General features: G+C 40.4%; 1 protein-coding gene across 1 annotated transcript in view; it reads left to right on the forward strand.

Annotated features, from left to right (window-relative positions):
- Positions 1-12,901, forward strand: part of ITGA5 (integrin subunit alpha 5) — a 148,759-nt gene that overhangs the window by 131,374 nt on the left and 4,484 nt on the right. The window contains exons 24-29 of the mRNA XM_082244586.1: positions 2,677-2,782; positions 2,925-3,083; positions 3,174-3,263; positions 8,372-8,488; positions 9,301-9,402; positions 11,358-11,480. Coding sequence (XP_082100712.1) covers positions 2,677-2,782; positions 2,925-3,083; positions 3,174-3,263; positions 8,372-8,488; positions 9,301-9,402; positions 11,358-11,480 — 697 coding nt within the window. The remainder of the gene's footprint in view (positions 1-2,676; positions 2,783-2,924; positions 3,084-3,173; positions 3,264-8,371; positions 8,489-9,300; positions 9,403-11,357; positions 11,481-12,901) is intronic.

A 12,901-nucleotide genomic window follows, 5' to 3' on the forward strand; every position in this document is an offset into this window, starting at 1 on the left:
AGGAGTTGATGCATGTCCTATCACTACAACACCCAATCAAATATAAAAAACAAACAAAGCAAGTTCTTTGGCCTTAGGAGAATACGTCTGATCCATTATTTTTGTTTTATCCCATTACCTTTAGGGTCCATGTACACTGCAACTTGTAAACGGCCGTTTAGGAGCAGTTGGGCGTTTTTTTTTTTTTTTTTTTTTTCAGAAGCCCCTGAACCCACCTCTAGGTTATCTTATCTGTCCATGTACACAGGGTCGTTTACAGTCATTTGCAGGCAGTTGAGTTCAGGGAAGTTTTTTGGAAAGCAATTATTTGCGTTTGAACGTGTGTTTCCTGGCGTTTCAAACGCAAAAACCCGACCGAACGCGATGACCCGCGTTTAGCGCTCGCGTTTTTTTCATTTTAAAGGGGAATGAACTTTTTGACCTCTAGGAACAGTTTTAAACGCAAACACGACACAACGGATGTTTTAAATGTCCTAAAAATTCCAGCATTTCAAGGGACTTTTTTTAGCGTCCCGTATACATGGAACCTTACACTTCTACTAAGTTATTTTCTTTTATTTCCATAATACAATTAAAGGTTAGAGAACGGGATTGTTTATAGCACATTATCTGGCAAACTCATGTTTGTTCTCATGTAGAAGGTGACAGACATTTAAAAAAAAAAAAAAAAACCTGCAGCTGATTTTCTTTGTGTGAAAGTGAAAATAGTAGTGGTAGGTGTCCATACTCGCACAGGGTAAGGAGACTGCATCTGACATATATCCAATGCTAAGCAAAGTGCAACTAGGTCTTGATGGCTACCTTCCAGGGTTGCTAGATTAAGTATAAAACTGCTTTAAAAGTACAATAATATTTCCTAAAAATTATCACTACAGTAGTATATTAGTAAAAAAATCCAAGTAAAATGTATATATTGGGAGGCACTGAATAGCAAGATTGTTGATGGTCTAACCTAGGTTTCTACGCATGATGGGCTTCAGGGTTTATGAATGTGAAGAAAGCAGACTTTTCTTCAAATCATACGTTCTGTTTTGGGTCCTGGAGCCCAGGGGCTTTGTAGAGCTTTTACTGTGGGAATAAGCCACTATTCCTAGGTTTAATCTCCTTTCTTTGTAGCCAGACCCTGCTAAAAGGTGTCTAATCTGGGTGTCTGTCTCGTGCCTGGTTTACTTTTGCTAGTGCTAGATAAGCTAGTCCATTTTCTCAAAGACATTTTAACTTTGGGTAGGTTTAGGCATCTTCCATTGGCATATTTTCTGCTATTCTCTGAAGAGGGTCACATTGCACGTGCCCCATAGTTCGTTTTCCTACACATAAAGTTGTGCAGAGAATTGCCTCTCTTGTTAAGTGGTCCAGGAATCCTCTGTAGCTGTGATTTGTGCCAAGGTATGGAGGAGCTTTCCTTTTGTAGCTCTGCATGTGTAAACATTGACTGTTTTAGGATTAGGCTGACCATACACGGAGCAATTTTCTGTCCTGCAATCACGGGTTGCAAGAACGAAAGTTGCTTGATTCCCCATCAGTGCAGACAGTGGTGCTGGAACCCCTCCTGCTGAGCCATTGTCTTCTCCTTGCGGAGGGTGGGGGAAAGCCGTCCCCGCTGGGAGAAGATGGTGATTATTTAAAGCAGCCGCTAGCAATAATTGCAGGTAAATCCGGCATGCTGGTTGTACCCAAGCTGATTGATCATTCAACCTGGTACATTAAGCCTGCCCATACATGGTTCAAATCTCAAGATTCAAGCCGCATATGAGCCTGCCTTAGTCACTCACCACCAGCAAGGCTTGTATTAGCATTCTCGCTGACAAAATGCTGCGATCCCTAGTATCCGTGACCAACTACGGATATATTTAATTTGCATTTAAAGTTTCCATTTTGATGCCAAGTAACATTTTAATGCAGACAGCTCCGTGACTAGCCACTCTCCTTTTCAAAGTTAGAACTGTTCAGAAGCAAATCACAGCCAAATGTTTTTGCTGCACAGCAAGTGCTTCTTTTTCCAGAGTAATTCCATTTTTGTTGAGGAAAAAAAATCCCCTCTGGGTGATCAGTGTACATTGAAGGAATTTTAACAAATTTTGTAGCAAATTCCTTCTTTAGTTTACTATTCACCAGACGACAGACCTCTAAACTGGGGGGACCAGTTGTAATCACCTGATGCAGGCAGTGTTCAATGAGAAACAGGAGTCTGCATCCCTTTTAGAAGTATTTACTACTTTGAGTATCACATATTAGCTAAATATCCTATTTACAGAGGATGCCTAAAATCTGGTATCTTAGTGTAGACTTTAGGGAAAATCAGTCAATGACACAAGCGGGAAATTACATTTCTGGGGGCTTTCTGTACATCAACGGTGTACAGAACACTTCTAGGTAGCCATATTGCATTGACATTTACAGAAAATTTACAGCACTGCAAATTGAAAAGGAAACAAAATTTGTTTTAAAAAAAACAATAAGTTCCAGCATGGCTTGTATAGCAGTTGTACAGGCTTTATTTTTGTTTGCTACAATCCACAAATGTGAAGTTACTTTTCGAAGACTGGTCTGTAATTTTGCTAAAAATATGCAGTTTGCAGTATTGTCCCATTTAAACTCCGCATCTAGATGTGGACAATAAGGTGGATGCAGACACTGTGCCCATCAAGAACTAAACCTACTGAACTTTCATTTCAGGGTTTCAAAGCCAGACAGTGTCATTTTCCCACTTGCAAACTGGAAACCAAATAAAAATCCCAACCAAGTGGAAGATGTAGGCCCAGAGGTCAATCATGTGTACGAGGTAAGTTTAGGGTAAGACTAGGGTTTGACTTGCCATAGCTACCACAAGGAAAGTGACGTGATATTTGACCTGTTTTCACACATCTAAGCCACATACAAAGCTATCAAATAATGTGTTGTTTTTTTTGCTTTTTGCTCATCAGTTAGCCAACCTTGGACCAAGCTCTATTAGCCATGGTACCCTAACTCTGATCTGCCCAAGGGTTCACAATAAAGATCAACTTATGTATGTCATGAACTACTCCGTGCAAGGATTGGGGAACTGTACAGCTAAACCACCGGTTAACCCATTTGAGCTGCAGGTGAGAAAAATTAGAAATAGGTGGTTTTATTAAATTGCATTGATGCTTTTTTGTAAAGTATTCTTCATGCTTGCCACGTTCTCTTTGCAGTATTCAACAGTGCAAGGTTCTGCAAAGCCTGGACATCATGTGGAGCGAAGAGACACCTCCAAAATCCCTGCTAGTGGATCACATATACTGGTGAGTCTTGTTCATTTATTACTGGTTTAGATTAGGGGAAGCTGGATGGACCTCTGTGGATGATATCTTTTCAGAGATGGTGATCCTAAAGCAACTCTATCGCTAGAATATACAATCCTTTTCTTGAATAGCTGAAGGGTTTGAAGAATCTTGGAAACTTTTTGGGTGTGCTAAATGCCTGGTCCCTCACTGAGTACTGGTTCAATCTGACTAGGTGGATTGCACCACAGGAACAAAAATGAGGGATGGGGGGGGGGGGGGGGATTTAGCATTGACCGCAGAAGTAACAAAAAAAATAAAAGCAAATCTCTTATTTACAAACAACCCAAACACCATACCCCAATGGTCTCCATTGGATCATAAAAAAAAATACAACCCAAACACCATACCCCAATGGTCTCCATTGGATCAAAAAAAAAAAAATACAACCCACACACCATACCCCAATGGTCTCCATTGGATCATAAAAAAATACAACCCACACACCATACCTCAATGGTCTCCATTGGATCAAAAAAAAAATGCAACCCACACACCATACCCCAATGGTCTCCATTGGATCAACAAAAAAAATACAACCCACACACCATACCCCAATGGTCTCCATTGGATCAACAAAAAAAATACAACCCACACACCATACCCCAATGGTCTCCATTGGATCAACAAAAACAAATACAACCCACACACCATACCCCAATGGTCTCCATTGGATCAACAAAAACAAATACAACCCACACACCATACCCCAATGGTCTCCATTGGATCAACAAAAACAAATACAACCCACACACCATACCCCAATGGTCTCCATTGGATCAACAAAAACAAATACAACCCACACACCATACCCCAATGGTCTCCATTGGATCAACAAAAAAAATACAACCCACACACCATACCCCAATGGTCTCCATTGGATCAACAAAAAAAATACAACCCACACACCATACCCCAATGGTCTCCATTGGATCAAAAAGAATAAACAATGGAAAGATTTATGAGCTGGATATTTGGCTTATATGGCTGTGCTGGGCTGGGGGTCACAACATTGTGAAAGGTACCCATTCTGTAGCATGCTGTGAACCTTGCTTCATCAGGTGAAGTCTTTTGAGTCCTTACTGCATCCCAGAATTTGCAAATTTCATTCTTCCCTCCAAGAATGAGGACTTTTTTTAATAGCTTTTAGGTGGTTATGTGGTTAAAATTCAGTTGCACATGCGTTCACTGGATGTGAATCAAGTAAGAAACTTTCCACATGCATATATTGTATTTTTACTTCCAGGAGGCTTTAGGTCTCTTTGCACCCGTTTACCTTTCCAACCTTAGCTCAGTGCCTAGTGACTCTAGTTGAGGTTCACCTAAAACGATGTACGCCTCGCCTCTCCTCCCCTCCCCTGTTGCTCTGTTTAGATGGGATCACACACGTTCAGTTATAGAAGAGCTTCTTGAAGTGGTTTTAACCCCAAAAGCAAACCTTTATTATACTGCAGCTTACCAATTAGAAGTGATGGCTACATTAGTTTTTCCTTACTTTCTCCTGGTAATCTTGCCAGTAAATCTGTTGGTTTTTCAACAGAACAAGCTGTCCTGCAAATGTAGCAGTTAGAGAATTGAGACAAACCATTTAACATTAACATACAATCTCACTCCCAAAAGGTAAAAAAAAACTGTTGCTGTAACTGCTTAAAAAGCATTAGCTGGAGTTTGGCTTCATTTTATTAATGTATGTAAATCTGCCAGTACATCAGACACTCCTCCCCAACACCCCCCCCCCTCAATTTAACAATGCTGTTGCCCTTCATCCAGAATGGAGGCACTCATAAGGTGTGTTACTGGCTGGATCATAGGTGAAAACTGAGGGGAAAAGCTTAAAAAAGAAAACTAATGTAGCCACCACATCTAATGATTAGTAAATTATAAATTACATTTTTGGTTTTGGGTTTAATACAGCATTTTATGTATGTATGTATGTGTGTGTATATATATATATATATATATATATATATATATATATATATATATATATATATATATATATATATATGTATGTATGTATGTATGTATGTATGTATGTGTATATATATATATATATATATATATATATGTATGTATGTATGTATGTATGTGTAATATCTCTCACAAAAGTGAGTACACCCCTCACATTTTTGTAAATATTTTATTATATCTTTTCATGTGACAACACTGAAGAAATTACACTTTGCTACAATGTAAAGAAGTAGTGAGTGTACAGCTTGTATAACAGTGTAAATTTGCTGTCCCCTCAAAATAACTCAACACACAGCCATTAATGTCTAAACCGCTGGTAACAAAAGTCAGTGAACCCCTAAGTGACATTGTCCAATTTGGGCCCAAAGTGTCAATATTTTATGTGGCCACCATCATTTTCTAGCACTGCCTTAACCCTCTTGGGCATGGAGTTCAAAAGAGACTCACAGGTTGCCTCTAGAGCCCTCTTCCACTCCTCCATGATGACATCCCGGAGCTGTTGGCTGTTAGAGACCTTGTGCTCTTCCACCTTCTGTTTGAGGATGCCCCATAGATGCTTAATAGGAGTTAGGTCTGTAGACATGCTTGGCCCGTCCATCACCTTTACCCTCAGCTTCTTTAGCAAGGCAGTGGTCATCTTGGAGGTGAGTTTGGGGTCGTTATCATGTTGGAATACTGTCCTGCAGCCCAGTCCCTGAAGGGAGGGGATCATACTCTGTTTCATTATGTCACAGTACATGTTGGCATTCATGGTTCCCTCAATGAATTGTAACTCCCCAGTGCCGGCAGCACTCATGCAGCCCCAGACCATCACGCTCCCACCAACATGATTGACTGTAGACAAGACACACTTGTCTTTGTACTCCTCACCTGGTTGCCGCCACACACGCTTGACACCATCTGAACCAAATAAGTTTATCTTGGTCTCCTCAGACCACAGGAAATGGTTGCAGTAATCCATGTCTTTAGTCTGCTTGTCTTAAGCAAACTTTTTGTGGGCTTTCTTGTGCATCATCTTTAAAGGAGGCTTCCTTCTGGGACGACAGCCATGCAGACCAATTTGATGCAGTGTGTGGCGTATGGTCTGAGCACTGACAGGCTGACCCCCCCCCCCCCCCACACCACCCCTTTGACCTCTGCAGCAATGCTGGCAGTACTCGCACGTCTATTTCCCAAAGACAACCCCTGGATATTCCCAAAGAGAACCTCTGGCTATGACACCGAGCATGTGCACTCAACCTCTTTGGTTGACCATGGCGAGGCCTGTTCTGAGTGGAACCTGTCCTGTTAAATCGCTGTATGGTCTTGGCCACCGTGCTGCAGCTCAGTTTCAGGGTCTTGGCAATCTTCTCTATAGCCTAGGCCATCTTTATGTAGAGCAACAATTCTTTTTTTCAGATCCTCAGAGTTCTTTGCCATGAGGTGCCATGTTGAACTTCCAGTGACCAGTATGAGAGAGCAATAACACCAAATTTAACACACCTGCTCCCCATTCACAATTGAGACCTTGTAATACTACCAAGTCACATGCCACCGGGGAGGGAAAATGGCTAATTGGGCCCAATTTGGACATTGTCACTTAGGGGTGTACTCACTTTTGTTGCCAGCGGTTTAGACATTAATGGCTGATTATTTTAATGGGACAGCACATTTACACTGTTATACAAGCTGTACACACACTACTTTACATTTTGGGAAAGTGTAATTTCTACAGTTTTGTCACATGAAAAGATATAATAAAATATTTACAAAAATGTGAGGGGTGTACTTACCTCTGTGAGATATACTGTATGTATATATGTGTGTAATATATATATATATATATATATATATATATATATATATATATATATATATATATATATATATATGTATATATGTATATGCATGTGTGTGTGTGTATATATATATATATATATATATATATATATATATATAATATGTATATGTATATATATGTATGTATATATGTGTGTATATATGTGTGTATATGTATATGTATATATGTGTATATGTATGTATATATGTGTGTATATGTGTGTATATATATATATATATATATATATATATATATATATATATATATATATATATATATATATATATGTGTATATATATATATATATGTATGTATATAGTGTGTGTATATAATCTTTTTCTTTCTCAATAAATAAATTATACTGTTGGTGGATGCAGTTAAACAAATGTACACCAGTAGGATAATATTTTGCCTTTTACAGGATATACATTACATATATGTGGAAACGAATGTAGGTTAACCGCAAGCATTCTGTGATTTTACTCTGTTGAAAGCGAACCTGTTTCAGTGCAAGATGCATGAGCTTAGGTTCAAACTGCAGCATCTATTCCCTGACTCACTAGCTGCACACTAGTTTCAGATAGCGAGGTTAAAGTGTTACTAAACCCAGAACCTGAATTTACTATAATTGTTTTCCCACAGTACACATAACATGGAAATATAAACTGCTAGATAACTTTTCTCATCAGCACTATATAGCAGCCTTGTGACTTTTGCATCAGTTCCTAGTAAAGCTTGTAAGAGGAGTTTTCATTCTTCCTCGATCCCCTGTCTGGACATGTCTGGACAATGCTGATTGGCCCTGTGCTGATCACATGCACTGTCCCAAGAACAAAAAAAACTCTAGCAATAAACCCCAAACTGAGCTTGTTCAACTTGTCTCCTGGCTCTGTAAATATCAGGTTATTGTTTTGGAGACAGTGAAAAAAAGAGGATCAGAGAGACAGGATCAAACAGCCTTTCTAAAGTGTAAAGGATTAACCCCTTTGGTTCCACAGTGAGTATAACAAGCATGCTTTACTACATATACAGACTGATTTTACTGTTGCGGCTTTAGTAAGACTTTTAAGTGTTCACTGAGTCACTGCCCTGAGACTGTAGCATAGGTCAAGAATTGATTGTTTACATTAAAGCCTAAAAACACACCATATACAAGTGGAAATACTTTCATAGACAATCTATACACTTTTTTTTTTTTTTTATTGGAGTTGTATATTTGTGCTGGTAGTTTTTTTATTGGTGTTTGTATAGTTTTTGAAATGTTACTTGCTTTTTTTAGAAATGTCATCATCATGAAGATTGCTTTAACCTAAGCTGTGATGTCTTGCCACTAGAAAAACAGCAACGGGCTATTCTTAAAGTCCATTTCCGAGTATGGGGGGATACCTTTATGCAGGTAACTTGTTTTGCTTTTTTGTTTGTTTTAGACGTAATTTGGTTTATGCTCTAATGAAAGACGTTTACTTCTGTTCAAGACAGGTCATTTTAGAAATGTAATTTTTAAACAGGTTGGGTCTGCGGGATGTGGGCAAATGTTTGACTCTTCCGCCATCTGGTGGTCGATCGTCATACAGACTTAAAAAGTTGCTGGGGGATCATTATAGCACAGCTCTTTGTGTCACATTACTAACTTGCTTAATAATCCATCTAACTTCCAGAAATGTTAACAAATGTATTTTCCTTACCAGAAAAATGTGTTGTACATGCTGCATTTTCAGTTCCTGTGTAATTAATCTTTTTCATGTTGGTTCATTTGAGTGAGTGTAAAAAAGGGGCAGATATCTATATCCAGGATGTGGAGTATGTTGTATACTGTTCTATATTCTGAATATATACCTGCAGTGAATTAATCTGAAAAGTTTGACCTAGATTGGTATGCGTGTTAAATTATGACTGATCTGTCAGTAATTAATCTGCTTGTGTTTTATTTATTTATTTTGTTTAATGATTAAAACATTTTTTAAAAAAAATAGCAAGTGTACTGGGCATAAAACCTGGAAAAACATTGGCAGAGAATGGTTTAAGAAAGTGTGCATGAAAGAAAAAAAAATGGGGGTTTATGTTAACAAATAAGATTGCAGGAATAGGAGAATTACTGGTTTTAATTGTCTTAGAAAGTTTAGGCTGTCCTAGTTCGGGGTTTGCTTGGCGGTGAAATTTGGTGAAAATTTACATTGTTATTTAATCATGTAACTTTTAATTTTGCAGAAAGAGAACCAGGGTTTTGTTCTACAGTGCGAAGCAAAATACAGAATTGAACGACTTCCATACAAAATCCAACCTGCAACTTATCCCCAGGGGACACATCAGGTACGACGATAATTAAGTTGTGTTTTTTTTTGTGTGTGTGTTTATCATCCTTGTAAAGGTAGATTCACACTTTTGCAGTGTGTTACTCCTTTGTTTTGAAGTGTGTTTACTGCGTTGCAGGTTTTAAAGGGCCTGCACTTTTTGTGGGTGGGGTCTACTTACACTGTGCATGGGGAGGTACCTCTTCATGTGTACATGCTCATTAATGCTCACAACCAGACGAGGCCTCAGTCATGTGAAGATCAACATTAATACAGAACCTTGACTTGGAAGTGAGCTGTACACCTTGTGCAGCTGTGTAACATACAGATTGCTTCTGTGAAACACTGTTCCATATCGTTGCCCACCTTGCCTTCTGAATGTAGCGTTTAGAGGAGGACACCACTGAGCTTGTGTCCTGCTTCACCAGTCCTGCTTTCCTCTGCCCACCTCACTTCCAGTGGCAAAATGGGGTCCCACCATGCACTTAACTCTTGAGCTCTCTCATACCTGAAGCAAGGTTCATTGGATCTCCTTCCCATGGGTTTGGTCCCTCTAGCTTTTTGGAAACTGACTGGTAGCAAGGAGGTGAGTATTCTGGCTCGCTCCCTTGCAGAGGAACTGCCACCCATGCCTAGCATCACTACTTGCTGTTTGACTGCTCTTACAGTCCCACCAGTTCATGGTTACCTGTAGCAACTACACACTTCCCGCCAACTCCTCTGCTAAGTTAATCCTTAGTGGTGGCCTTCCTTTTCTTCCTCTTCACCCTATATGTGCTTACAGGCCCTGTTCTTTTAGGTACACCATATACCTTCATGCACCCCTTTTGAATAACTGAAACCGTGGATAAGACTTTTTTGAACATACTGGCAATACAGTCTAGCAGTGTAATGCACATTTAGTACTGTTCCTTCCTAACTATATCAGTAGGCTGCCCGGTGCATCCTAATGCAGGTGTTCTCCCTAGATGGGCTCGTGGGTTGCTGTGGGCTACATCTTTTTGTCTCTGGCTATGCTTCCCATCTAGGCCGCGGCTAATGGAGCCCCATAAACAGAGATTCCCACTATTATTAACACTGGGTGGAGGGCAGAGCCCAGGAAAATGCTGATTGAATTAACCCTTTCTCTTCTGGGCAGCATGAGAAACTAGCTAACTCAGAAACACCTGTAAGCACCTGCTTACACTTTTATCAATGCAGCCCAACACAGTTCACATTGCGGTGTGTTAAAACTCAGATCGATTGTGGTGTGTAGGGAGTGTCATTCAGAAGAAACTGCATGTTTTACTGCATCGCAGAGATATAAGATCTTTTCTATGATCTTCTATCACATTCCATGGGCAAGACAGGTTCAGACTTTAAATATCAGATAAAAGCCATTGCTAGCCTGGTACACACGAGTCGAATATTTGCCGGTATTGGCCTATTCAACAGAAACCGTCTGACATTCTGCCCGTGTGTACAGCAGCCTGTCTGACAGAAGCCAGCTGAACGTTCGGGTCCTGTCCAAGGGGCTTGGCAGAAATACATCTACTGATCAGCACCCCCAGCAAACGGCTGCCAACACTGACCTGTGTGTTCTGGGAACACAATAGCTCAGTGGGGAGATCGCTGTCCTAACATCAGATATTTAGTACCTTGAGCTCCGCAGTTATTTTATTTTTTTTTTCGTTCAGCCCATTTGGTTGAACAAAGAAAAACAAATGTCTACCAGGCAAAAGACTGTTTTTAGTTAAATGCAGTATGCCTCATACAGCGTAGATATCACCACCTGAAATACTGTAGATAGATGCACTGCTAGCTAGGACTATAATTTCCACAAAGTGTCATCTTATAAAGTTCTGGTGTTTACCAGCTGCATCAAGAAAATATTGTAGGTCTCTTGTTTTAACATTTATTATAGTTTCAAAGCAATGGTACTGTCCTACGTTTATGCAAATAATTTATGTGATAAAAGTTTTGGTCTTTTTTTAGGTCAACACAACCATCCATTGGCTGAAGCCAGAGAGTAGTTATGGGGTTCCACTGTGGATAATAATACTGGCTATTTTAATTGGACTGTTGCTGCTTGCATTACTCATCTATGTTCTCTATAAGGTGAGTTTTTTTGGGATAACTATGCAATCTGTTTACAAATTGCTTTATGCCTTGACAATTTATAAAGCATATTCATTTTTCTTGCTATAACCCATGGCAAAATCTTTTGCTTTAACAGTCTGTCCTTTAAGTGAAACTCTTCTCTTTACTCTCTAGCTTAGTATTGTGCAGAGATGGAGAGTTTTCTGTTGACCCAAAATGATTCACTGTGCAAAACCCCCCAGTTTTTTTTGTCACACCTTGAGTTCTTGTTTGCTTTTGCATTATGTTGCTCCATCCTAAAGAGAAGCTGTTTTTTTTTTTTTTTTGTTTTTTTTGCTTTTGCTATACACGAAATAAAGTTAATACTAGTGAAAGGATTTACACAGCACAAAGAGTTCAGCAGAAGCTGCTTGTTTTCAGGTTTCCTCTGACTGAATGGGGGGGACAGGAGGTTGGATAAGTCACTGCTCGACATTATTCACGTGCATGTGTAATATTCAGCATGACCTATTGAGTTCTGTAAGCAGGCTTTTTTCTCTTTCTTTCATTGACGGTCACAGCTACTGATATTCATAACCATTGGGTTATACTGCCCCCTACAGGAGTAGGACACTATGCAGAAAATAATTCTGGCTACACTCATGGGTAGTCCCAGGGGGTATAGTTACTCAGTTTCTACGCTAGGTTGGCTGCAACATAGGCCCACTGGACGGGGGCGAAGCATACAACTGGGTCTTGGTCCAAGTCATAGTCCCTCCTGGCCGACAGCCCCCCCGTTTCGAAGGAGAGGGGTTCTGTCTGGAGCTGTGCCCACCTGGTTCATGTTATGGTGAATACCTGTCCCCCCCGTCCCTCTGGAGGGTTTTAGGGTGGACGTGGGCCCCTCCTTGGGACGATCGTACTCCTGGGTTCCCCTCCTTTCCACAGGCACCCCCCCTGCCAAGCCCCTCATCCTGCCCCCTCCAAGCTGGGACTATTTGGGTGGTCTGGCTGCTTTCCTCTGGGGTGGGGGCATTGCCCTTGTGTCGCAAACTAGACCGAGTGTGCTAAGCTGCTACACCGTGACCTGGAACAGCTCTACCCTGGCCTTTGCCGATCTGGTGGACCAGCTGGTCCAGGGGCTGTAGTTTATCTGTGATGCCTCTTTGGATGCGGCTCCCCTTATGGCTCGCCTCTGTTTTGGTAGTGGTCCTTCGGTGTGTTTTTTGGCTCAAGTGCTGGTCTGCAGATCAGACTTCAATAAAGGCCTTGACTGATCTTCCTTTTCAAGGAGATTGCCTGTTTGGAGCTACCCTGGATGACCTCATTAAAGGTCTTACAGGGGGGGAAGGGGGGGAAAGAGTACTTTTCTTCCGCTGGCTACTAAGAGCAAGGAACCTCGTCGTCGATGTGGGCCTTCCTTCTCAGCTCATAAGTTTTTTTTTTTTGGTTTTTTTTTT

Source organism: Pelophylax lessonae (genome assembly GCF_965119305.1).
Source record: "Pelophylax lessonae genome assembly, chromosome: 2".
Taxonomy (NCBI): domain Eukaryota; kingdom Metazoa; phylum Chordata; class Amphibia; order Anura; family Ranidae; genus Pelophylax; species Pelophylax lessonae.